The sequence below is a fragment of the Hyperoodon ampullatus genome (genome assembly GCF_949752795.1).
Source record: "Hyperoodon ampullatus genome assembly, chromosome: 17".
In the NCBI taxonomy this organism is placed as follows: domain Eukaryota; kingdom Metazoa; phylum Chordata; class Mammalia; order Artiodactyla; family Ziphiidae; genus Hyperoodon; species Hyperoodon ampullatus.
The window spans coordinates 77,373,263-77,398,046 of record NC_136930.1 but is presented as its reverse complement, the minus strand read 5'-3'; the positions used below and the strand labels follow the sequence as shown (position 1 = coordinate 77,398,046).

The 24,784-nt window shown below is 61.6% G+C and overlaps 4 protein-coding genes across 4 annotated transcripts; 1 reads left to right on the top strand and 3 right to left on the bottom strand.

Moving 5' to 3' along the window:
• Positions 1–337: 337 nt before the first annotated feature.
• Positions 338–8,992, bottom strand: WDR97 (WD repeat domain 97; the record flags this gene model as incomplete). The annotated part of the gene is given in 31 exon segments (XM_079722176.1): positions 338–498; positions 501–617; positions 728–814; positions 886–1,426; positions 1,716–1,878; positions 1,958–2,022; positions 2,025–2,081; positions 2,157–2,354; positions 2,457–2,651; positions 2,734–2,925; positions 3,020–3,148; positions 4,112–4,195; positions 4,291–4,416; positions 4,498–4,530; positions 4,533–4,553; positions 4,557–4,727; positions 4,806–4,955; positions 5,127–5,187; positions 5,463–5,584; positions 5,675–5,807; positions 5,910–6,000; positions 6,077–6,232; positions 6,235–6,292; positions 6,296–6,312; positions 6,396–6,538; positions 6,610–7,234; positions 7,427–7,548; positions 7,716–8,188; positions 8,192–8,344; positions 8,529–8,659; positions 8,863–8,992. Coding segments are annotated over 31 exon segments (4,839 nt in total). The 3' UTR covers positions 338–403.
• A 123-nt stretch (positions 8,993–9,115) lies between these two features.
• Positions 9,116–12,070, bottom strand: MAF1 (MAF1 homolog, negative regulator of RNA polymerase III). The gene is made up of 8 exons (XM_079722276.1): positions 11,825–12,070; positions 10,967–11,092; positions 10,734–10,862; positions 10,494–10,659; positions 10,240–10,361; positions 10,040–10,159; positions 9,755–9,895; positions 9,116–9,628 (listed from the first exon to the last, which is right to left on the bottom strand). The coding sequence occupies exons 2-8, from the start codon at positions 11,047–11,049 to the stop codon at positions 9,607–9,609; spliced, it is 783 nt and encodes a 260-aa protein (XP_079578402.1). The 5' UTR covers positions 11,050–11,092; positions 11,825–12,070; the 3' UTR covers positions 9,116–9,606.
• Positions 12,071–12,811: 741 nt separating this feature from the next.
• On the top strand, positions 12,812–17,036 carry SHARPIN (SHANK associated RH domain interactor). Its single transcript, XM_079722832.1, has 9 exons — positions 12,812–13,024; positions 13,324–13,498; positions 15,609–15,746; positions 15,819–15,960; positions 16,046–16,136; positions 16,202–16,355; positions 16,435–16,553; positions 16,641–16,769; positions 16,874–17,036. Exons 1-9 carry the CDS (start codon positions 12,827–12,829, stop codon positions 16,955–16,957), a joined length of 1,230 nt encoding a protein of 409 aa, XP_079578958.1. The 5' UTR covers positions 12,812–12,826; the 3' UTR covers positions 16,958–17,036.
• Positions 17,037–18,173: 1,137 nt separating this feature from the next.
• On the bottom strand, positions 18,174–20,636 carry CYC1 (cytochrome c1). The gene is made up of 7 exons (XM_079722653.1): positions 20,490–20,636; positions 19,687–19,883; positions 19,478–19,604; positions 19,234–19,391; positions 18,988–19,148; positions 18,580–18,680; positions 18,174–18,477 (listed from the first exon to the last, which is right to left on the bottom strand). Exons 1-7 carry the CDS (start codon positions 20,619–20,621, stop codon positions 18,373–18,375), a joined length of 981 nt encoding a protein of 326 aa, XP_079578779.1. The 5' UTR covers positions 20,622–20,636; the 3' UTR covers positions 18,174–18,372.
• Between the last annotated feature and the right edge of the window lie 4,148 nt (positions 20,637–24,784).

Here is a 24,784-nt window from a genome sequence, read left to right as displayed (position 1 = left end):
ACCCTCCCCTCCTGACCCCAGTAATGAACTGAGCACCGTGGCTGAGGGCCTGAGCAGGGCCATGCCCGTGTGGCGGGTTCCCTCTCTGGGCAGACAGGCCCTCCCCCAGGGAACGCTGCCTGACCACGTGCTGGCCCGAGCCCAGACCCTGTCCCATCGCGGCCCCCCCAGTCCCCCAGCCCCTGCCTCACACGCGCGGCCACCAGCAGGTCCGTCACACACCAGCCAGAGCGCCCTTGCCCACATCAGTGGCCCCCAAAGGTGAAGGTGGCATCCAGTGAGCCGGCCGTGGCCTCTGGACTTTATTCCGGCCCTGGGCCTTGGCTGGGGTGAACAGCCGGCTGGAGAGCCATGTCCTGACTCCATGCTGGAGGGAAGAGGGGGCGGCAGGGTCAGGCCGGGGTCACCAGCCAGCTCCGCTGTAGCTGTCAGGGTCCGTGTCATCTGGCAGAACGTAGCGTTGCAGGGCAGGCTGCAGGAGCTGCGGGGGCAGCGGATGGCAGGCCTGGGCCAGGCTGGGGGGAAAGGCGGCAGTTCCACCCGGGGCAGTGGCAGCTTCAGCATCCGGATGGCGCCATCCAGGGTGCGGCCCGCCCAGAGCCGGGACGGCATTCGGCCTGGGGGCCAGTAGTACAGTGAGACCTTGGGGTGGGGTCAGTGCTCCGCGGGAACTGGGCCGGGGTGGGGTCGAGGTCAGGGTCCGATTTCTACCCCCGTCCCTACTCACCCCTCAGTTGCATTGGAGACCTCTGGACCTTGGCCTCCTGAAGCCGGAGGATGGAGTAGTGCCTGGAGGGTAAGGAGGCGGGTTTGGCTGAGCCCGCGCCTCAGCTGTTCCACACAGGCTCTGCCCCAGCCTCTTCCAGGGACCGGTGGCGTGCTCACCGGGGTTCCGGGGCTGTGGCACCACCATGCTGGGCCTGCGTGGGGGCGGGCGAGAGGGCGGGGTCTTGGGCTCCTCCTGCCGGGGGCCCTGCTGCCGAGCCCGCTGCTGCTCGCAGAAGAAGTTGAGTGCGTCGATGGGCCCCAGGGCCAGCATTTTTGACTGTGACCAATTCGTCTGCTCCAGAGGCAGTGGCTCATCAGGCAGTGCAGCTGGCGCGGAGGATCGCAAGTGGGCCTCAGGCCAGGGGCAGAAGTGCGTCAGTGTCTCAGACAGTGCACGTCGGGTCCGCCCAAAGCGCATCTGTGCCAGCGTCTGCTGGGCCTGCGACTCCAGGGCGGCCAAGTCCGGCTCTCCGGGTGAGACCACCGGTGAGGGCGTCCGGGAGATGCTTGAGGGCATCACACAGATATGAACAGTTGCCCCAGAGACCATGGAAATCTGCGACAGGGCCTCCTTCGAAGGAGGGTGAAGTGCTGAGGTCTCTGAGACCTCGGGCAGCATCTCTGACAACTTGGCTACCGAAGGCGGCACAGTTTCCATCTGCTGGGGAGTTGGCCAGTGGAGGCCGGAGAGGTGCTGCCCTTGGCTCCAAGCCTGAGACCCCACCCCAGACTCCCTCCTGGGGAGGCGCAGGAAGATCCCGGGAGATGGGGAAGGGGTGAGGGATGGGGGAGGATGGAAGGGGCGCAGAGCCAGAGCGGGGCAAGGAGCCCGCTGGCCTCACCTGGCTCTCCCCTCTGCACTTGGGAGAAGCCTGGGGAGAAGGCGAGAGGCTCTGCGGGCAGGTGGCCCGCCCCCGCCCCGCCCCCACTCCCGCCCCCGCCCAGACCTTCAGCTGCCAGATCATTTCCTCCAGCTTCTGGCAGCAGCACTTGCGCAGTGCGGCCTTGGAGGCGAGGTCCGGGCCCTGGACCCAGGTCATCATCTCCTTGAACAGGAAGCCCTGTGGGTCCTGAAGGCCGAGTCCATCCAGCAGCTTCCTAAGCTCCGGCCTGGGACAGGTGTGGGAGGCTTCTGGGCGGCCTCCCCGGCAGCAACGGGGAGGGGGGAGGGGAAGGGAGCAGGACTCAGCAGCAGGAGGCTGGCGAGTAAAGGCAGTAGCACAGGAGCTCCAGCACCACCTCGCGGGACTCGGCCGGGAGCAGGCCAGGAGCAGCTGCAGCGCCAGCATCACAAACTGCTTCTGCAGCCTGTCCTGAGCGCAGGGGGAGAGACACTGGGGCCCGAGGCCTGGGGTGGGGCGGGGCCGGTCTCGGGACTAGGGGCTCACCTGGAGGCGCGGGGGCTGGTCCAGGTTGAGCAAACGCACGAGGATGCCCTGCAGCCGGCTACAGAGGTCTCTGCTGACGTCGGGCAGCAGCCTCAGCAGCGCGTGCAGGATGTGCACACGGTCTGCCCAAGAGGCCTCGTCCAGCAGGTCCATGAACAGCGAGGCCAGGCCCTCCACCGTGCCCACCTCGGGGTACGCCTGCAGGGATCTGGTGCTGAGGCCTGGGCCCCTGCACCGCACCCGGGCGTTCCAGCCTCCCCCTCCCATACCTGAGCCCGTGCCTCCAAAACTCCCCCGAACCTGCAGAGTGAAGATGGGGAAGAGCTTTTTGAACCAGTTCTGGCCGACGAAAAAATGCAGGAACCTAGGCAGATGCCCGTACCGCTCTTCCCAGAGCGAGTGCCCGCAGTGGAACTGGGGGCAGTGAAGACAGGTCTCGGCCCTGGCGGTGTCCTCGCGGGAGCCCAGGGGCTTCGCGATGAGACACTCGGGGCTCTAGGGGCAGCGGCAGCAGCTGCAGACCCTGCCCTCCCCAGGCAGCTCCTGCGCCGCTGCCCAGCCCAGCCCCGACGCCCACCTGAGCCTCCTGCTCCAGCAGCTGGTCAGAGAGCTGCCTGTGGGGGCCTAGCGAATCCGAGGCCCAGTCCAGATCCTGCTCGTCCTCCTCCTCCCCCTCCTCTCCCAACAACTGGATCAGCTTCTCCTGCCGCTTGGCGCGCCGCCGCCTCATGCCCCGCGGCAGCCACAGGTCGTCCTGGCTCCCGCCTGGCTGCGAAGTGGAGAGCGAGGCCGTGGCCACGGGCGCGGCCTGGAGCCGGCCCCGCCCCCCCGCAGGCCCCGCCCCTCCCCGCCCCGCCCCTTGCCTCGCTCTCGCAGCGGCGCCTGAGCGGGCCTAGGGCTCCGAGGCCGCTGACCTCCACAGGCAGCCACATCTGCTGCAACACCACCGAGTTGGGCACGCAGCCCGGGAAGCGGATGGGCCGCCGCCAGTGGTGCAGGTGGAGCACAGCGGGGCAGGTTGAGGGCCTGGACTCCACCTGCCCCAGAGACCACGCTGGCAGGGCACCCCGGCCACCAGCCCAGCTCTGCCCGCCTGATGTCCAAGAGCTGAGCTGGGCTCACACGCCCTGCCCACGACACACAGACAGGAAGAGAGAATCTCTAGAGATCAGGCCGAAGGGCAGGCAGTGAGTGTGGCATCAGCTGTGGTAACTGAGGAGGGAAATCTGGGTCACAGCTGGCCTGTGGGGAGCCCTGACACCCACATGGTCTCCATGGGACTCAGCCCCGGTCCTGGAGCAGAGACGCTGATAAGAAGGGGGCGGTAGGAGGGACTTCCCCGGCGGCCCACTGGTTAGGACTCCGTGCTTTCACTGCTGGGCCGGGGTTCAATCCCCGGCCGGGGAACTAAGATTCCACAAGCCGCGCAGCGTGGCCAAAAAATAAAAAAAAAAGAAGGGGACAATAGGAGCTCGAGGGGGGCTATTGGGGGCTTGGGTAGATGGAGTAGCAGCTGGAAGGAGCCGTCACCCGCCTGGGAAGGTAAGAGTGCCGGATGTGTGGGGGGAGGGGCTGGGCCTGTCTGGGCACCTGGAGGGGGACCGAGTGGGAGGGCCGGCTTCCACGGACTCTGCTCCCCACAAGGGAGGGGACTCTGGCCTCCCAGACAAAGTCCACAGAGGCCCTGGACCCCCAACCCTTGCGCTAGGGAGTGGCTTTGCCTGGCTCCTGCTCTGAAGTCCCCGGCCCTCTGGCAGCCAGTTCCCAGAGTGAGGGGTCAGGGCACACGGAGAGCAGCAGCAGCAAAACTGGGCCCGGGGTGAGGGGTGCAGGTGGGCCTGGCCCTCGGGTCAGAGCTGGGCACAAAGGCTTACGGCAAAGGGAAGGTGGGGTACGTACGGAGGGCCCCCCCCCCCGGGGGAGGGAAGGGCCTCAGGACAGCGAGGGGCTCTCACCTCATAGGGCTGAACAGCGGCAGGGAAGAAGCCCCTGAGGTTGGAGAGACGCTCCTGGGGCCGCCTCTTCAGCAGCAGGGGCATCTGGGGAGGGGACAGGGCTCAGAGCCGAGTCTGGACTCCAGTGTCCCTGCAGTTCTGCCTTCGGGCAGCAGCCTCCACCCGCCTGGGCTCCTCACCCTGCGCTGCAGGTGGGAGGACAGTGGATCCGGGGCCACAGGCTTCTCCCCGTGGAGCCGCTCCAACTGCAGCTGCAGGTGCAGACTAAGGCCCAGTTCGTGGCTCGGGGAGGAGCGGGCCAGCAGCTGGGGTGGAAGGAGTCGTCAGCGGGTGGGGCAGGAACCATGAGGTGAAGGCAGAAGGGTGGGAGTGGTGGTAGGCCTCACCTGGGACGCTCTGCTGTGCAACCTCCGGTGGGTGGGTGGGGGGGAGGCAAGGGGACTCAGGGAGGGCGGGCAAAGCGCTGGCCCAGGGTCCCAAGATCCTGTGGTGGCGAGGCTTCAACGCCCCAGAGATCGGGGACATCTCTCGGCAGGGCGCACACGTCCCAGGTCTGTCTCTCCACTGTGAGGGTCACGGTGCTCCACTGCTGGGACTCTCCTCCGGAATACCTGCCCTGGCAGGGAGGGCAGGGCAGACGGGCAGTGTCAGAGGCCCCGGATGAAGGGAGGGACTGGGGAGGCCCCACACTCACCGGCAGACCAGGGCCATAAATCAGACGGAGGTAGTTATCAAAGGCCTCCTGGCACTGCTGCCAGGAGGGTGGGGGCCGGGCTGCAGGGCCCACCAGCCCCAGTTTCAGCTGCTGAAGGTCTTGGTCCCGGGCAATGAAGGCTTCCAAGTCCTGGGGTGAGGGTCAGGGGTCAGCGCATTCTTCCTTGAGCCTTGCTGCGCGCCCCTGGACAAGCACAGGGATCCCAGGCCTGCCCCAGGGACTGAAGGGGAAGGGCCTGAGCCAGGGTCGGGGGGCAGGGCTGGGGCACTGAGGTGGAGAAGGGGTCAGGAGCCACCCCACCTTCTCCAACACTGACTGCTGAGGCGTGGCCGTCTGGCGATGGATGAAAGACGAGGCTGCGCTGCAGACAGGGAGGGACACAGGTGGGATGCTGGGTGGCATTGCCAGTGGGATAGGGCAGCGGCTGGGACAGGGACCCAGGGGTGGTGGCCAGGCCCCTGGGGGGGAACCACAAACAGCCAGGAGTGGGAAGGCCGGGACTGGGACGGGCTTGCAGTGGTTGGCCAAGGGGCCTGGGAGCCCTGGGGTCTCAGGTTGGGAGCACTGGGCCAGGCCCTGACCCAGGGGAGCCAGGTCAGGGCCTCCGGGACGGCTCGGCTGGGCCTGCCGGCAGACCTGAGGCTGGCCACCCCACGCAGGTTGGCGAGCCTCTGCAGCTGGGCTGAGGTCAGCGACTCCTGGCTGGTCAGCGGCAGTGGAGGGTCATCCACCACATCAGGGACATCCTGGCACAGCTTCTGAGCAGGGGAAAGGAGCCTGGAGCCCTGGCCTCGGTGGCTGGTCTGCCCACAGCAGCCCCACCCCGCCTACCTGTGCTCAGTGCACACCTTAATCAGGTAAGAAGTGGGCAGGTAGAGCCTGTGGGCCACCAGGCAGAGGCAGGAGCCCAGGGCCAGCACCAGGTCCCCAGTGTTACTGCAGAAGCTCAGGGCCTGAGGGGCACCGTTCAGCTGCAGCAGCCTGGAGGGTTGTTCCGACCGACAGTCCGGCCCTGCTCCTTGGAACAGAACACGGAGGCAGCAGCAGAGGCAAGCCCCCACCCCCAGCCCACCCCCAGCCCACCGCAGCAGGCGGTTCTCCGCGGTCCAGATGCGGATGGTGCCGTCCAGGCTGGAGCAGGCGTACAGCTTGAGCGTGGGACAGCAGCACAGGCCTGGGGGGCCAGGACTCAGGGTCAGGGACCAGAGCCATCTGGCGGCGCAGACGTCACCTCTGCCCTGCCCGCTCACCGGTGATGTGGTCCGTGGGGTCGTCCTGGGGCCGGTGATCCAAGCGTGGGCTGTTGCCCAGGCCAAACTGCACCAAGCCATAGGTGGCGCTGTTCAGGTCCTCGAAGCCCACGGTGACGCGATTCCCGAGGGCGGAGAGCACCGCCGCCGGCGGCAGCAGGAGAAGGTGCGCAGGAGGCTCAGGCGCTCCTCGGCAAACGGAAGGACGCGCCACATCTACATGGTCAAGTCTCCCCCTGTGGGGGCGGGAGCCACGGTGGGGCCTTTGGGGAGGGAAGGGGGTTCCCAGGCCGGCCGTGGAGGGAGCAGAGGTACCCACCCGAGGACACGATGCTGTTCCAGGTGGACGCAATGGCGGTGACGGGGCCTGGGCCGTGCGCCTCCGTACGGAAGACCGTCTTCGAGGAGCGCAACTCGAGTACGGACAGGGTGCCATCAGTGTGCCCCACCACGAGCAGGTACCTATGGGTGACCACAGCCTGTTGGTGTGGGCCCGGCCGCCTTGCCCAGCCCTGGCTGGCTCCGGCACCCACCGGTTCTTGTCCTTCCAGGCCCCAGCCACGTCGCTGCGGCACAGCTCCCCCTTGTACTGGCGCACTATCTCCCGGGCGGCAAACGCGCTCCCGGGGTCCGTGAGGTGGCTGTAGAGGTGCAGGCAGCAGGGCCGGGGCGCCGGGGGCGGCGGCGGGCACAGGCGGTGCAGGCAGTAGGCCACGGCGGCCGCGCGGCCCTCGGGCTCCAGCAGAAGCGCACCCACGGTGCGTCCGCTGGAGACCGACACCAGGTAGACCGAGCCGTCGGCGCAGGCGCAGACGAGGTGCGTGGGCAGCTGCGCATGCGGGGACGTGGGAGAGGGCAGCGCCGGCGCCACCTGCAGGTGGAGCACCGGCGCCGACAGCTGGGCCAATGGCGAGTAGAGCTCCTGCACGCGCCACAGCCCCACGCTGCGGGCGCGCAAGGAGAGCAAGGGCCAGCCGGGGCCGGCGGGAGCCAGCAGATGGCTCACGGTCTCCGACGGCACGCTCGGGCCCCGGCGGCTCAGCACCACCTCACCCACCTGCGCCGCTGCCTGCAGGTCCCACGTGCGCAGCGTCCCGTCTTGCGAAGCCGACAGCACAAGGGCCGTGTTCGGGAGCACGGCCACCGCAGTCACCGGGCCTGCGGGAGGGGCGCGGGTCACTCCTGCGCACCAGGGACTGAGGGAAGGGGAGCCGTCGGTCAGGGTCATGACCAGGGCGGAGAAGCTTGGCCAGAAGCCCGTGGAGATCCTGTGCCCGGAGCTCTCGAAGGCAGGGCTGTGCCCAGGGCGAGGGGAGACCAGGCCTCAACAGCCACCGTGGCACGGCGCACCTGTGTGTCCCACGAACACCACCCGGATCTGCCAGTCAGCCTCCCACACCTTCACCGTGCTGTCCCGGGAAGCTGTCACCAGGGCCCCCACCTCTCTGCAGTGCGCTAGATCGGAGATGGTGCTGAGGGGTGAGAGGGAGGCCCGTGGACTCAGGACAGCAGTGTGTGTGTGTGTGTGTGTGCGCGCGCGCGCGAGTGCACGCGCCGGCACACCTGCCATGACCGGATTTCTGTCGCGGACTCACCTCATGGTCCTCCCGCTCCCGCCAGCCCCGGGGCCCCTCCTCACGTTTTGTGCTGGTCCCGACGCACATCTGTGAGAGCCCAGGTGTGCAGATCAAAGGTGAGCACGGCTGAGCCGTAGGCTGCGCAGCAGCGTGGGACGTGAGGGGGATGCCGAGGCCCCAGAGCCAAACGCGCGAGCGCACCCGAGAGGCTTGGCGGCAGCCGCAGAGGGGACCCGTGGGGAACCAGGCAGCGACCCCCTGCACGGAACTTCCAGAGCGCCAGGCTTCCGCCCGCCTCCGCCACCAGCAGCAGCCCGGGGTCGGGCACCGGCAGGCAGCAGACTGGCTCGCGGCCCAGCACCCTGCGCTCCACTGGCTTACTCTGCCACAGCAGGCTGAGGTCGGACCTTAGGATGGCCAGCCCCGCTGGGCCCCAGCCCACAAAGCGGCCCACAGTGCCCAGCTCGCCCAGCACTGCCACCAGCCCTGTAAGCGCGACTGGAGCCAGCAGCTTCTCTTGCGCCCAGCCATCCTCTCAGTGCAGGTGCAGGCGGCCCGCACCGTCCAGCACCACGAAGCGTCTACCCACGGGGTCCTGTGCCACCGAACACAGCCCAGCTGCCACCTCCAGGCGGCGCAGCGGCTCTAGCCCGTGCGTCAAGCGCGCCACGCCCAGCTCAGCTCTCTTTTCCTGCGGACCGGGACCAGCAAGCCTGCCGTAAACTTGGCGGGGGCCAGGGGTTGGGGGGCGGGGGTGTAGGCAGCACCCACCTAGGGGAGCCAAGAGGATCCGGGCTGGGGTCCTGCAGGGGACCCCTAGGGGAAGAGCCAGGCCGGAAAGAGGCCTCGAGACAGATGCCATGGGCAAGCCGCACCTTTTCCACAAAAGTCTGGAGACGTGTACGCAGTAGCAGCCACAGCTGGCGGGCACGGGCGCTCGGGGTCATGTTCTGCCACCGAGAGTTGCTGGTAAAAAGCCGTGGGGCTGGCTCCTTAAACGATGACTCTGCGAACCGGCAGCGGAAGCCCTGTCGGTGTGGCCTTGGGCCCCTAACCCTGGAGGTCATGGGCAGCCAAGGCCCCTCCTGAGGGCCCTGCCAGGTTAGGGGACTGCCCGGGGAGTGCTGCATTCCCAGAGGACAGAACCAGCGCTTGAGTGAGGCCTGCGGCCAAGCGGGCCATCGGGGGGTCGAGGCCCGGCCACCTCACCATCCTCTTCGTTGAGCAGTCCCGGGTCCGGGACGTCGTAGATGTCGGCATCATACAGGTCCAGGTCTGGAATCAGGTGGTCGCCTTCTACGGTAAAGGGGTTGCTTGCATCCAACACTTCTGGCTCCATTTCAGGAGCTGCGGGGTCCAGGCGGTTCAACAGCCCCCCTAGGACCGTTGCTAGGATACCGGACGCAGCAGGCCCCGCCCTCGACGCAGGCCCCGCCCCCACGCCTCATGAGCTCCGTCCACACTGAGTCACAGAATCTTTTATTGGAAGCAAACCAGCTGCAGCAAAGTGACACTCAGTGCACGCTGCCCGATGGGCAAGGTGGGGAGTACAAGTGGGCGGATGACCCCTGGGGACCGCCTGCTGGGTCTCCGGCCCTTTGGGCTGGAGTGTGCAGGTCCAGGCCTGACCCTGCACAAAGTACAAAAATAAACTCTGTGGTCCAGCTGTCCCTGCCCGTGTCAGTTCGTTTGGGCGGGGCAGTGGCTCTTCCCACCAGGCCCTGTGCCGTTGCTGTCCAGTCCAGCCACAGCGTGGGCAGCGGGAGCCTGTGGGGCTGAGGGGACATCCACAGGCTACAGCCAAAGGGCTAGGCAGGTGTGGCCTGGAGTGGCGCTGGTGCTGTGGCAGCGCCAGGATCTGGCCAGCAGCTGTGGAGGCCCTGGGGCCCCTCAGGTGGGCAGGTCCAGGCACTGTTTGAAGCTGGGTGAAGCTAGGGTCTCTGTTCCTCCTCTTCACATACAGATCACTGGGACCCTGGGCAAAGGGTGGCACATAGTGAGTTCTGAGGAGCCCACACTCAGGATACCAGGCAGAGGGGGCCCCACCCTGCCCTGCACACCCCAGGCTGAAGGGAGGGAGGCCGCTGCAACCGTCACACACCTGTCCTCTTCCATGGTGCTGGTCTCCTCGGGGCCACGCTCGCGGCCTCCACCTCCACTCTCTTCCTCCTCATCCTCCTCCTCTTCCCCGAGCTCCATGTCCAGCTCGTTGCCTGCCTCCGAGGGAGTGTAGGTGGATCCACTGGGGGTGGGGGGGACCAGTCTTAAAACCGCCTACCCCCAGCCTGCTGCTAACCCCAGGGAGGGTGTCGGGAGGACAAAGTTAGGAATGGGGGTGGGGCCAAGCTGGCGGTAAAGGAAGGGAGGTGGACAGGTGCCGGCCAACCTGATAGAGCGGCAGCTGAAGAACACAATCCGTTTCAGCCGCTTGTTGTAGAAGAAGTAGTTGAAGGACCAGAGGCTGCCATCTTCCCCAAAGGGGTCTGAGTCCAAGTCTGGGTTGTAGCTGGGGAGTGTGGGGCGAGATGTGGTGTGAGGTCCCCAGTGCCACACACCCAGGACCCACCTGCAGGGATGCCAGCTCACCTGTAGATGTCGCACTCAGCCAAGCAGATCTCCTCATCCACCGCATTCCACAGCTGCGGCTTCAGGGCCTTGAAGTCCTCGCGGACTGCCGAGAACAGACTGCAGTTGACTGCGTTCACCACCTAGGATGGTCACAGTCAGGGCTGACTAGGACCCAGGACAGCAGGCGTGAACTGGGCCGAGCCCCAGTAAGTTAGCGAGGACACCGGGGATGGTTGTGGGCCTGCAGGTCCCTTCCCCGACCCGACCCTCACCCAGCTGAGGCTGGGCTCCCGGCTGAACTCGTGGCTCCGGGCTGTGCTGAAGTCATAGTCCGGCCGGAAGGACTCGTTGAGTGTGGCAATCAGGTAGAAGAGGGTCTTGCGGCTGCACTTGTCGCTGAGGGGGCTCTCATCCTCGCCACCTTGGCTCTTACTCAGTCTGCACAGAGAGAAGCATCAGCCTGGCACTGCCCCTCTTGCCAGTCCACAGTGGGCAGGCCCTGCCCGGCTCACCTGCTGGGGCTGAGGCCCGAGGTCTGGGGTGGGGACAGTGCCTCCAGCACGTGTGGCTGGCCCTCCTGGCAGAACTGCTTGAACATGTGCTTGTCGTCGCCCGCCATCTTACACGAGTAGCTCTCAATCCTAGAGACGCAGGCAGGACCATGAAGCACGCCACCCCCCCAGGCTCAACCCAGAGACAGGGCAGAGTGACCTCTGAGACGCCAGCCCCAGAGCCCCGGCCTCACCTGCCAATGATGTGGGCATCTCCTGTCTCCACGGTCAGCTGCGAGTTGATGGCCTCGAAGCTGGAGTTCTCCAGCAGCTTCATGTCCTCGGGGAGGAGGTCCTGTGCTCCGAAGGGCTACTGCTGCCTGAGGACAGAGGTCAGTCCATGGGTGTCTGGCCCTTGGGGCTCCAACTTCAGCCCTCCTCCCAGTAAGTGGCGCCGCTGTAAACAACTTGGGTCCCTCCTGCAGCCTGCTCCCAGGCCGTCAGCACTGGCGGGAGAGGTGATGAGAGCGGCATGTCCAGGCCCCAGATCAGCCACACCTCTTGCAACTCACAGGAGTTCCTGGGCCAGGCTGGGGGACCCACCGGGGATCCTGCTAACCCCGGGGCTGCTGGGTTAGTCTCTCCCTCAACAGCCCCCATCCAGACACAAGAGCCCTACCCACCAAGGGGGGCCCTGTGAGCCCGCGAAGGGACGTGACTCCTGCAGTGCCCCTCCGGCCGGGATCCTCAGCCCGGGTAAGAACCGCACCCAGTTAGGAACCAGGTCACCTGGGGCTCGGCCCTGCCGTCACCTGGACGCGGCGCTCTTTCCTGTTCTACAGGCTGCTTTCTAGTGAGCTCCTCCGTTTTTCTCCGAAAGTACGACAGGGAGCGGAGGGAGGCCCCGCGGCCCCCGAAGGGCCTGTCAGCCAGGCAGCTAGGGCGCTGCAGCCTCTGCCGGGTCTAAGGTGAACCCCAGCCAAGCCGCGCGAACTACAAGTCCCAAGATGCCGTGCGCCTTGGGAGGCGCGCGTGCGCTCCAGCGCGAAGCCTGCTGGGGGCTGTAGTTCTGGAGGGCCCGAGTCGGCGCCGGGCACAGGGCGTACCCCTACCTGCTTACTCTGCGCTCAATCGGGCCGGACCGGACCAGGCAGGGTCAGGTCGATTGGCGTCGGTGTGGGTGAGAAGGCGGTGCGGGCCCCGGGCAGCGCGGACGCCTCAGGACCGGAGTGCGGCGCCGCGGCCTCCGCTCGGGCCGCACTGTATCCGGGGAAAGAAGCTCCGCAGCGACGTCCCGTTACTCCCGGCCCCGCCGGCCCATCCGGGCTGCCACCGCGACATAGCCTCGCCCGTGCACGGCGCCCGACTATCGCGACCGACCTGCCCGCCGACCGCCACAGAAGGCCCGAGCAAGCGAGCGAACGACCTCTACCTCCCCGGGCCGGACAACAACAAGCGTCCGCCAAGCCCGGCCCCACGCGTCTGAATGGCCCGCTCCAGCCGCCGGGACGGGGAGCTCGCAGAGCCATTGGGGGCATTACCCGCCGCTCAGTCCTGTCTTCCACTCCTACTGGCTGTGGCGCCTGTCCGTCATCTTCTCGGCCATGCGAACCCGCCTTCCCCCCTGGCGCTCATTGGTCGCGGCCCCTCGCCCGCTCCGCCCCGGGTGCTGTCAGGGTTCCCCGGAGGGACTAACGGACTATTGAGGTGTGGGCTAGAGGGGGGCAATAGAGTGTTCGGTGGGCGGCGAGAGGCGGGCGGCGGCCCAGAAGGATCCTGGGAGCGCGTCCAGCTCCCGCCAGACGCGGGGGTCGACAAGGGCCGCTGGGCTGCAGCCCCCAGCCGAGCCTCTAGGGCCTTCCAGTCGTGGCCGGTGCTTCAGTCCCTGACGCTTTGCCCAGAGTACAGGCCTCCAAGCCCAGCCTCGCCCGCCGGAGTCCGAAGACCCTCTGGTCATGTCCATCGTGGGCGAAGCGGGAGGGTCAGACGGCTCCAACGCTCGGGCGGCGCCCGGAACCCCAGGCTCGCGGCCCCAGTTTCCGGCCGGTGGAGGCGCTCAGCGGCCCGAGGCCACGGAAGCGGGCTCGTGGGACCGGGCCGGGACCGGACCGGAGATGGCGCCGCCGGCGGGTGGCGCGGCTGCGGCCTCGGACCCTGGCTCGGCCGCGGTGCTCCTGGCCGTGCACGCCGCGGTGAGGCCGCTGGGCGCTGGGCCGGACGCAGAGGCGCAGCTGCGGAGGCTGCAGCTGAGCGCGGACCCCGAGCGACCAGGGCGCTTCCGGCTGGAGCTGCTTGGCGCGGGGCCCGGGGCGGTGAGTGGGGGCGGCGGGGGCGCGCGGCTTGGCCGCTGAACCCGAGGCCATGCCCTTCCATTCGCCAGCTGCGTGCTCTTGAGCAGTTACCTTTTCTTTGCTTCTGTTTCCTTGCGTGTAAAATGGGGATAATGCTGGTACCTCCCTTCGTAGGACCAGTGTAAGGGTTTCATAAGGTAATACGTGTAAAGGGCTTAGGACAGTGTAAGTGGCCTACAGATGTTACCTCGTGTTCCTTTGATCATCATGCAGTATGTGCTGGGGGGAGGCACTGAGTCCGGACTCTCCCCCCTCCTCAGGTCAGTTTGGAGTGGCCCTTGGAGTCCATCTCCTACACCGTCCGAGGCCCCAGCCAGCATGAGCTGCAGCCTCCACCAGGAGGGCCTGGGATTCTCAGCCTACACTTCGCCAACCCTCAGGAAGCTCAGCGGTGGGCAGCCCTGGTCCGAGGTGCCACCGTGGAAGGACAGAATGGTCAGTGCCCTGGAGTGAAGATTCACTGGGACTGGGATAGTGTTAGTTCTGCAAGAGAACAGGAGTAGCCCCAACCCCCCCAGGTCTCGACGTGGGGAGTAGTGGGGAAAGCTGAGCCCACCTTACCCACTGCTGGGGTTCTGGGAGGACTCCCAGGAGGGAGGAAGTAGAGAAAAGGAACAGAGGCCGAAGAGCTGGAGCCTGGAGTGCCAGACAAGTGTGGCGGGGCGGAGCACACAGGCCCTCAGGACGTGGGTGAGAAGATGGACTATATGAAAAGCTATGGGAAGGTATTCAGCGGGAGAGTGACAGGCTCACATTCGAGCTACTTAATCCTGGTGGAGACCTGTATTCGTGTGGGTGGTGCAGATAGGGCCGGAGAGAAGAAGGATGTTTCCAGAGATGCTTAGGAGATGGAATTGGCTGGATTTCCTTGAGGTTTAAATGGAAGAGTGAGTGGTTGAGACAGAAAGCTGCAAGGAACAGACACTGGGGAGCTCCCAGATAGAGGGCCTTTTTGGGAGGGCATAGAGGTGGTCAAGTTCTTAAACATGTGGGAGGGAAGGGAGGTAGGTGGATCTGGACTGGAGCTGGGGCTCTAAAGAGGTAAAGGTTGGGGGTAGAAAAGGTCAACCAAGGTCACCAGGAGAGAGAAATGGGAAGAGAAGAGGGTCCGGAAGGCAGACAGTGCATCAGGGAAAGTCCACAGATGCATCAGAACAGCTGTCAGAGGGTTGAGAAGAAAACCACACACTGAGATGGAAGAGAGGTCCAGACAACAGCATCTGCAGAGAAAGAAAGAGCTTTTTCTTTCGTTCATTCGTTTGTCCGTTGCTTCACCAAATGTATGTTCAGCACCTGCAGTAAGTACTCTTTTAAGGCCTTAGAGGTTTAGCATGAATAAAACTTTAAATCCCTGCTCTCTTGGAGCTGGCATTTCCAGAGAGGAGACAGACGTATAAAATAAGTAAAATAAATTCCGTCAGGTGGTGGAAAGGATGGGAGCGCTGGAAGGGAGGGGGTTGCAATTGAAAATAGGGTGGCAGGGCCTCCCTGGTGGCGCAGTGGTTGAGAGTCCGCCTGCCGATGCAGGGGATACGGGTTCGTGCCCCGATCCGGGAGGATCCCATATGCCGCGGAGCGGCTGGGCCCGTGAGCCATGGCCGCTGAGCCTGTGCGTCCGGAGCCTGTGCTCCGCAACGGGAGAGGCCACAGCAGTGAGAGGCCCGCGTACCGCAAAAAAAAAAAAAAAAAAAAAAAAAAAAAAAAGAAAATAGGGTGGCAGGGAAATCTCATTTAGGTGACCCTTGAGTGAAATTTAAAGATCATGGGGTGAACCGTGTGGCCTGGGAGCAGCAGGTACAAAAGCCCCGAGGCAAGAGTGTGCATGAGACCTTTCGGGCTCAGCTGAGGCCAGGCCAGGCCTGGTGCCCGGTGCTCGGGAGCCCTGCTTATCTCCAGGGGGGGACGGCTCAGAATACGGAGGCCACCACAGGAGCTGCATCAGCACCGCATGGGCAGGACCTCAAGTGGGTGGTAAGCAGCAGAGACAGCAGCATGCCCAGGGCAGGCGTCGGCTGGAGAGGGCTCGTTTGGTGTGGGGGCAGCCCAAGGTGTTCTGTGATGATGGTAGGGCCGAGAGAGAGGACGGAGGTCCCCGAGGACAACAAGAAGAGGCCATCTTGACTGCAGGGCTCCTTCTGAGGACCTCCTTTGGTTCTGCTGCGAGGCCAGGGAGCCTCCTGTCTGGCTGAGAGGGCCTGTACAGGCCAAGAGAAGTGGGCCGGCCTCTGTGGAGGAGGGGCACGGGTGGGACTGGGCAGCAGAAGGGACCAAAAGGACTCCAGAGCCCAAGGAAGAGCCAAGTGCAGCTCTGAGTGGAGTCAGCCGGGACCTCTGGGGTTTGCAAGGGGCTGAGGTCAGCCTTGGGGCTGGGGAAAAGGCCTGGCTTGAAGTGTGGCCAAGGTGGGGCCCTGGCAGGGGCTGAGGTGAGGAGGGAGGAGACAAAGGTACTGGAAACCTGAGGTCAGAGAGCAGAGGCCTGGGTGAGTACTCAGCTGGGGGCGAGATCTCAGGGGACCACCAGCCCACCGCACATCTTCCCTCCTAGGCAGTGACAGCCTGGCCCCAGCCCTGGGCTCAGAAACGTGCCCCGTTTCCTCGCCCAGTCTCCTTGAAGTGCCTGCAACCAAGGCCCCCCAGCCCAAGGTGGATCTTCCTTGGCGCCCCGGAGACTTGATGGAGAAAGGTAAAGGCAGGGGGCTGGAGGGGCTTGGGGGGCAGCCCGTGGGGGGCTGTGACGGCCCTCTCTCCCCTGTAGAGGACCTAGCAGGGCACCTGACCCGGGCCATAGAGGGTGGGGATGAGAAGCGGGCAGCCCAAGCAGCAGCCATCCTGGCCCAGCATCATGTGGCCCTCAGCATCCAGCTCCAGGAGGCCTGCTTCCCTCCTGGCCCCATCAGGTAAGGCCTGGGACTTCTGTCTCACCCTGACCTCCCAACCCTCTCAGGTCCCCAATCTTTACCGCTGACCTACATTCTGGCTCAGGCTACAGGTTACAGTTGAAGATGCTGCATCCTCTGCCCACGTCTCGCTGCCAGTCCACCCCCACTCCACCGTCGGGGCCCTCCAGGAGCAGGTGAGCCCGGGGTCTGGGGACCCTGCTGGGGGGACCTGGGTGACATTCCCACACTCTGGCCCCAGGTATTCTCGGAGTTCGGCTTCCCACCGGCTGTGCAGCGCTGGGTCATCGGGAGGTGCCTGTGTGTCCCCGAATACAGCCTTGCTTTCTATGGGGTCCGGCGGGATGGGGACCCTGCTTTCCTCTACCTGCTCTCAGCCCCCCGAGAGGCCCCAGGTCAGTCCTTGATTGGAGTGGGATGAGGAAGGTGGGGTGCAGCCTGACATGGTCCCAAGTCTCATCCCCTCTATGGCAGGACGCACTCCTCGGCGCCCCCAGAAGACGGATGGGGAACTAGGCCGCCTGCTTCCTCAGTCACCGGGGCTACCCCAAGCCCCGCAGCCAGCTGGCTCCAGCCTGCCCAACCCCCTTCAGGTGGGCAAGGGACTGGGCAGGGAGGGCCTCGGAGGCTGCGGGCGTTGAAGGAACGGGTGAGCAGTGACCGTGTCCTCACCTCCCCAGCCCGGCTGGCCCTGCCCTTCCTGCACCTTCATCAACGCCCCAAGCCGACCCGGCTGTGAGATGTGCAGCACCCAGAGGCCGTGTGCTTGGGACCCCCTTCCCACAGCCCCCACCCAGCAGCTACCAAAGGTACCAGGGGCAGAGGCAGGGGCGGGGGAGGGGATGGGGGCGGGGGGGATGGGGGCAGGGGGGCGACACAAGCAGGATGACCCACCTTCTGCCCCTGCCCCCAGGTCACAAGGAGAGAAGACGGCCCTTCCCTTCCAGGCCCAAGGTCCCTGGACCCCCTCCTGAACCTCTCAGGGAACCTCTGCTGACGGACCGCTCGCTGGAGACAAAGCCAGAGTTGCCGGGGAGGGGCTGTGAGCTGGAGTCATTAAATACACGTGTGAGCCAGCTGGGTGCCCCTTCACTGTGCCCTCGTGCAGACTGGGCTGCTGGGAGAATGCAGAGCAGGGCGCAGCCCCACTCAGATGAAACTTGGCAGAGGCAGGGGTGGCGGCTCCCCAGCTGGGCCCAGGTGGCTACTGAAGAGCATACTTGGGACGCAAGTCCCCTGAAATCTCCCAGGCCCCAAGGCTGCTTAGGACGCCCCCTGCCTGCTGACCACTGGGCTGGGCCCTCTGAGCCCCACCCAGCCCTCAGCTGACTGGCCCTCCTTTTCCAACCAGAGCCTTCCAGGTACACACCCTCCCTCTGCCTTTCTCCTCTCTGCTCTGGCCCTCCCCACGCTGATCCCCAGTCCTCTGGGCTATTCCCGCCAGGCTGCCCTTACATTCCCTGCTTGGGGACAAGAAACGCTCAGAAGATAGGAGCCCTGAGCCAGGGCCCAGGGTTACTACTAAGAAAACACCGCTGTGGCCCTCATGCCACTGACAGGTCCATAGCTGTGTGAGCCCGGCCACTGTCTGGCCGTGTGGCCTGAACCCACTCCCAGCCGCCCTGTAGACTGCTAGGAGGTGCTGTCCCCTCACAAAGACCGTGACCCTTGAGTCAACGGCACCTCCAGCTGCCCAGCCAAGAGACCAGAAGCACCTCCGGGTGGCCTCCGCCTGCCTCTCCGCTTCCCTGGTGAGGTTGAGCGCTGCCCGCCCCCCTCCTCTCCCGGCCACCACCCGGCCCTGCCTGCCCGAGCCCCAGGACCAGCTCCTGCAGCTCCTACTTTAGGCCAGCCTCTCCCCGGTTGAAATGCTACGCAGGGCTCCCTGCCATCTTCAGGATGAAGGCCAAGGGGTTCCGTACACGGACACTGGCGGGTTACTGCAGCAGGGCCCTGGGCCCCTGGGCCGTGTCCAGCCAAGCGAAGCCCCTTCCGCCTGTAACCAGGTTCTCTCCACTCCAGTCAGTGTTGCCACTTTCTCTAATAGCTTGTTCTCCGCTTCTTGTCCCACATTCAGTGCTGACTGGACCACCAGCATGCAGGGCAATGTTGGCCACACTGCACTGGACACCCCTGGGAGCTCTGAGGGCAAGGATCTTAGTCCCAGAGTCCTCTGCAAACCTGTACTCCCATCACACAGTAGCTCAAATGGGTACGTTGAGAAACTTAATTTATTTCCGTGATGGGCGCCGAACGATCTGGAGCTGGAACCCCGTCTCCTGCCCCTTCCCCTCTTGTCCCAGAGGAAGAAGGGCTTGGCCAGGAGGGCCAGCTGGGACCTGAACAGGCCCAGGGTGGCTCCTTGGCTTGAGGACCCATTCAGGCAGGACAGCAAGCAGACACTGGGCAGGGTCACTTGGGTGGCCGATACGCCAGCTTCCGGCTCTTCAGGACTGACCACTTATGCCGCTTCATGGCATAGACCAGGGGCAAAAGCAAGCCCATCATCATCAACATCTGGGGGAAAGGCAGGCTCAGAGGAGGGAGGCGGAAAGGACCCCTGCCCAGCTCCCAGCCCCTCCCCCAGGCCCACTGTGCCCCTCCGCCCAGCCCTTTCACCTTGAGCCCCATGCGTTTGCGATGGTCGTGTTCTGGTTCAGACGTCCAGCGCAGGAAGGTGCACACGTCCTTGGCTACCTGGGACATGGTAGCTGGGGTGCCTGGTCCAAGGACAGGTGGTACGAGCTGCCCGTGGGTGTCCCTGCCCACTTTGGGGTAGCCCAAAGAGCATCCTCCACCATGGGGCAGAGACGGGTTCCTGCCCACAGCTTCAAAAGGGATGGGACCCACCCCTACCACCAGCCAGCACACAGACGGCCTCAAGGCTGCCCATGAGCCTCCTCAGAAACACAGTGTCCCAGCCAAGGAAGGTGCAGGCACTCTGGGGCCAAGAACACCAGGAGAGCATCCCTGGCAGTGGGGAAAGTAGGACCCAGGTTGCCCACCCCCAGCGTGGGGGCCTCTCACCATCATCAAACTCCAAGACTTCGTTGTAGATGGGAGGTGCCATGCCAATGGCCTGGCCAGGAAAATAGGGATTGAAGTAGAGGCCTTCTCGCAGCGACACCCCAGTGGGTGGCTCACAGTAGCCCGTGAGCAGGGAGAAGACGTAGTCCTCACCACCGTGCCTGGGACCAGATCGGGGTCTCCTCAGCCCCTGGCATGAGGCAGCCCTTCCTCCCCACCCCCCACCCCCCCACCGCAGGCCAGTACCTAGCTCGCACGACGTAGCTGAGGTCAGGGGGCAGTGCTCCGTTGTTGGCCGCTCGCGCAGCCTCAGGGTTGGGGTATGGTTTGGGGAAGTAGTCAGACAGCTTCCCCGGCCGCATGAACATCTCCCCGTTCTCATTGGGGCCATCCTGAACCTCCACCTGCCACCAAGAGCCCCATCACAACTCTGCTGTCCAGCACAGCAGGAGCCCCAATCTGTGGGTCCTCCGCATCCCCACGTACCCACCTCCTCAGCCAGCGCCTTAGCTTCATCCTCTGTGTAGCACACGCCCACCAGGTGGCGGTAAGCCACGTAGTCCATGCTGTGGCAGGAGGAGCACACCTGCTTGTACACCTGGAAACCCCTCCGGATGCTAGAGACATAGAAAGGGTTAAGGGCGCCGAGGATTCCACCCCACCCGGCCCACCCAGAAACTCCCCCAGCCAGCCACACACCTGGTGTGGTCCAGGGAGGAGAGGAGGCCGCGGTGGGACCACGGATAGCTGGGGGGGTGCAACTCCAGGTCACTGGCACTCACCGCAGAATGCAGAGCCACAGCCAGCCCTGCACCCCCTGCCGCCAGCATGCCCAGCGCTGACAGAATCACTTTCCGGCCCCGGGACGGGCCAGACTTCGACGACAGGGACACTGCCTGCAAGAGTCCCGCTCAGCGCCTGCCAGAACACCACCCAGCCCGACCTGGGGATCTGACTCTCAGCGCCTACCTCTCCCAACTCAGGCACCCAGCACCGGCCACCTCCCGCGCCACTGCCCTCCCCACCCTCCCCGCTGCGGACCCCCTCGACCGGAATTCAGCCCTGAGAGGGGGGGGTTTGTGAGGCGTCTTCTTAGATCCTGGGCCAGGTATCGGGCCGAAGTGAGCAAGGGTGCTGGGGCAGGCCAAGGTCACAAGCAGCTGGCCGAGATCAGGCTGAGGTCACTTTAGGACGCGGGCCCAGTCAGGAAGGCCGGAGAGGGAGCGGGCCTGGGCGCGCCCCCCGGGGAAGCGCCCAGTCCCGAGCCGGCAGCGAGCCCGCCCCGCCGCTCCCCACGCTCGGCACCAGGTGCCTGTGCTGCTCGGAGGGGTGGGAGCCCAGCCCTGCTCCCAAGGTCGGCAGGCAGCGGGGGTCCGGCCGGGGTGGGGGCCCGGGTGCGGAGGCTGCTCCCGCGCTGCCCGGCCCGCGCCCGGAGCCTCCCAGCGGTGACCTTCACCGGGCTGCGGGGCCGCGCGGCGGCCAGGGTTAAGACCAGCTCTCACCTGGGGTGTCCGCAGTGGGAGCTGCCCGGGCCGCGAACCGCTCAGCAGACCCCGGGACCGCGCGCCCGGCAGCCCCGCGCCCCGCGGGCCCAGTACCAACCCGCGAACCGAAGCCACCGCCGCTGCCGCCATATTGCCCCTCTTCAGCGCGGCCACCGCTACCGTGGGCCTCTGCGGCGCCGAAAGAGCTTAAACCTCGCGAGAACCGGGGAGCGTGGGAGGGGGCGGGGCGGGGGCGAGGCGGGGCTCTGTCAGTCAGGGTCGCGCGCCGCCTCGCCGCGCTACTCCGGTCGTCGTGGAAACTAGCGGTTGGGCGGGTCCTCGCTGCGTCTCTCTATCGCCGTGACAACTCTCAACAACCCTGGTTTCCGTGATCCCGCCGCTGGTCTCCGGGGCTCAGCGGTGCTGCGCCCCCCACGCCCGGACGCCCCCAACCCGGAATCCACCGCTTTTCGAAGCCATAGCACACTTTCGTCCAGCAACATTTCCAGACCTGGCGCGGTGGCAGAACACCCTCACTGCAAAGCATTGATATTATTTAACCGGTCAGATGACCCGCTGGAAGGCCCCTCTTGCCGAACCCACTCAACTTGCCCGGTGCTAGTAGCCTATTCCCCGAGGCTGTTGAAGGCAATTAAGGGCAAGTGTTGTAGTTTCAAAGCTGTTATCTCCCTGAGGCAATGGAGAACAGCTGGGGCAAATAACAGACTAACCAAAGAACTTAAAAGGAAGAACTGGGGAATACATTGTCCACAGGGGCGTTGAAAAGCCCTACAAATTTCCGGAATACAGATGGTCAAAAACATAAGTAGGGCTGTGCATATACTCATGAAAGACTTGAAAAAGCCCTAAGTGCTCACTTCTGGCTGACCTTGAGTGTGCACAGGTGAAGCCTAAAGCAGAGTTGTAAACTGCCTGGCTGAATTCCGAGAGCATGTCCCACATACACACAGAGCCACTTGGGAATGACAGAGATTTATTGGTTCCAGACACTTAAGGAAATTTCTGTCCAATCATTTATCTGACCACTAAGCTAACCAGGTAGAGACTTCAGTGGCTACCCATGACAAATAATAGACTTGACAGAATTAGTTCAGAAAAGCCAATACACAAATACAACTACCATAGCAGCAACAGCAACAAAACCTGGAATCTGATTTCCAGAAATGCCACATTGTATCATTTAAAATATCTAGTTTTCAACAAAAAATTATGAGACATCCAAAGAAACAAGAAGGTCTGGCCTATAAACAGGGAAAAAAGAACCAATCAATAGAAACTATCTCTGGGGAATCTTAACTATTTAAATATGTTTGGGGGGGATAAATTGGAAGATTGAGATTGACATATACATACTACTATGTATAAAATAGATAATTAATGAGGACTGATGACCCACTGTATAGCACAGGGAACTCTACTCAATACTCTATAATGACCTATATGGGAAAAGAATCTAAAAAAGAGTGGATATGTGTATATGTATAACTGATTCACTTTGCTGTGCAGCAGAAACTAACACAATATTGTAAGTCAACTATACTCCAATAAAAATTAAAAAATAAAAAGTTTAATAAAAAACAAATTGAAAAATATGTTCAAAGAGCTAAAGGAAACCATTATGTCTAAAGAACTAGAGGAAAGTATGAGAATGATATCTCATCAAATAGAGGATGTCAGTAAAAAGGAATAAACAGGATCCAAATGGAAGTTATGGAGTTGAAATGTACAATAATGGAATTGAAAATTTTAACTTATGGGGTTCTACTGCAGATTTGAGCAGGTAGAAGAAAGAATTAGCAAACTTGAAGTTAGGTCAGTTGAGATTGTCTGGTCTGCAAAACAGAAAAAAAAAATAGAGAGAGAGAAAAATCAACAGAGCCTCAGAGACCTGTGGGACACCATTAAGCGTACCAACCTATACATAATTCTCAGGAGCAGAGGGGAAAGAGGGGCCAAAAGAATATTTGAAGAAATTGTGACTGAAAACTTGCCGAGTTTGATGAAAAACATGGATCTATACATCCAGGAAGTTAAAAAAAACTCCAAGCAGGATGAAGCAAAAGAGGTCCACACCTGTACACATTATACATTGTTGAAAAGCAAAGAAAAGGAATCTTGAAAGCAGCAAGAGAGAAGTGACTCATCACATATAAGTGGTCCTCAATAAAATTAACAGAAGATTTCATACCAGAAACCATGGAGGCCAGAAGGCGGTGGTATGACATATTCCAAGTGCTGAAAGAACAAACTTCCCAACCGAGAATTCTATATCTGGCAAAATCATCTCTCAAAACAAGGGGGCAGGGACTTCCTTGGTGGCGCAATGGTTAAGAATCTGCCTGCCAATCCAGGGGACATGGGTTCAAGCCCTGATCCAGGAAGATCCCACTTGCCACGGGGCAACTAAGCCCATGCGCCACAACTAAGATCTCACAAGCTGTGTGGTGAGGCCAAAAAAAAAAAAAAAAAAATCTATGGGTATAGACACAGAATATATGTGGTGGAATATGTGGCAATAAATAAAGAAGGGGGAAACAGTAATACAGGAGCAACATCTTTTAAGAGAGTTAAAATTGATATAATGTTCATCTAAATCAGATTGTTACAAATTAAGATGTCAGTTGTAATCCCAAGGGTAACCACTAAGAAAATGACTCAAAAAATATAGTCAAAGAAATAACAAAGGAATTAAAGTTGTACCCTGGAAAATAAAACACACACACACACACACACACACACACACACACACACACAAGACAATAATGAAGAAATTGGGGGCAAAAAAGACATAAGATACATAGAGAGCAAATATCAAGATAGCAGGTATAAATTGTACTGTACCATTAAACGTAAATGGATTAAAGTCTCCAGTTAAAGGGCAGAGATTGGCACAGTGGATTTTTCTTTTTAAAGTCATGATCCAACTATATAATGCCTATAAGAAACACACTTTATATTCAAAGACACAAATAGAAAGTAAAATTTGGAAAAAAGGATGCCACACCAACAGTAACCAAAGCAGAGCTGGAGGGGCTACACTAATATCAGACAATATAAACTTTAAGACAAATGTTTATATTAGAGTTAAAGAAGGACATTTTATAATGAAAAAAGGATCAATTCATCAAGAAGAAATGACAGCTATAGAGATATATTTGCCTAACAGAGCCCCAAAATACATGAAGCAAAACTGGACATAACTGAAAGGAGAAATAGAAAATTTAACATAACAGTTGGAGACTTCAGTACCCCACTTTCAGTAATGGATAGAACAGCTAGACAGAATATCAGCAGGGAAAGAGAAGACTTGAACAACACAATAAGCCAACTAGACGTAACGGGCAGCAATGAAACACTCCAACAACAGAAGAGTACATATTCTTCCCAAGTGCACATGGAATATTCTTCAGGATAGATCATATGTTAGGCAATAAAACAAGTCTCAATAAATTTAAGAGTAGTAAAAGCATACAAAGTATGTTTTCTGACTACAACAGAATGAAATTAGAAATCAATAACAGAAGGAGAGTAGGGAAATTCACAAGTATGTGAAAATTAAATGACATACTCCTAAATAAACAATTAGTCAAAGAAGAAATAACAGGGAGGGACTTCCCTGGTGGCTCAGTGGTTTAGAATCTGCCTGCCAATGCAGAGGACATGGGGTCAATCCCTGGCCTGGGAAGATCCCACATGCTGCAGACCAACTAAGCCCGTGAGCCACAACTACCGAGCCTGCACTCTAGAGCCCGTGGGTCACAACTACTGAAGCCCACGCGTCTGGAGCCTGTGTTCTGCAACAAGAAAAGCCAAGGCAATGAGAAGCCATGCACCGCAATGAAGAGTAGCCCCTGCTCACAACAACTAGAGAAAAGCCCGTGTGCAGCAACGAAGACCCAACACAGCCAAAAATAAAAATTAAATTAAAAAAAAAGAAATCACAGGGAAAATTAGAAAATACTCTGAGATGAATAAAAACAAAAACACAACATACTAAAACTTAGCACCATCAAGAGAGCTGCTAAGAGGGAAATTTAGAGCTTTAAATTACTGTATTAAAAAAAAATAGGGCTTCCCTGGTGGCGCAGTGGTTGAGAGTCCGCCTGCCAATGCACGGGACGCGGGTTCGTGCCCCGGTCCGGGAGGATCCCACATGCCGCGGAGCGGCTGGGCCCGTGAGCCATGGCCGTTGAGCCTGCGCGTCCGGAGCCTGTGCTCCGCAATGGGAGAGGCCACAACAGTGAGAGGCCCGCGTATCACAAAAAATAAAAATAAAAATAAAAATAAATAAA

Bases quoted from the DNA above. Each gene is read 5' to 3' on its own strand.
- SHARPIN (XM_079722832.1), top strand. From the start codon at position 12,827: ATGGCGCCGCCGGCGGGTGGCGCGGCTGCGGCCTCGGACCCTGGCTCG. The intron at 15,961-16,045 runs GTAAGGCCTGGG...ATTCTGGCTCAG, and splicing joins TTCCCTCCTGGCCCCATCAG to GCTACAGGTTACAGTTGAAG. The intron at 16,356-16,434 runs GTCAGTCCTTGA...CCTCTATGGCAG, and splicing joins AGCCCCCCGAGAGGCCCCAG to GACGCACTCCTCGGCGCCCC.
- MAF1 (XM_079722276.1), bottom strand. From the start codon at position 11,049: ATGAAGCTGCTGGAGAACTCCAGCTTCGAGGCCATCAACTCGCAGCTG. The intron at 10,160-10,239 runs GTGAGCTGGCAT...CACACTCCCCAG, and splicing joins GCTGAGTGCGACATCTACAG to CTACAACCCAGACTTGGACT. The intron at 9,896-10,039 runs GTTGGCCGGCAC...CCCCACCCCCAG, and splicing joins TTCAGCTGCCGCTCTATCAG to TGGATCCACCTACACTCCCT.
- CYC1 (XM_079722653.1), bottom strand. From the start codon at position 20,621: ATGGCGGCAGCGGCGGTGGCTTCGGTTCGCGGGTTGGTACTGGGCCCG. The intron at 19,392-19,477 runs GTGGGTACGTGG...TCTTGGTGGCAG, and splicing joins CTAAGGCGCTGGCTGAGGAG to GTGGAGGTTCAGGATGGCCC. The intron at 19,149-19,233 runs GTACTGGCCTGC...ATCTGGTCCCAG, and splicing joins AGCTACGTCGTGCGAGCTAG to GCACGGTGGTGAGGACTACG.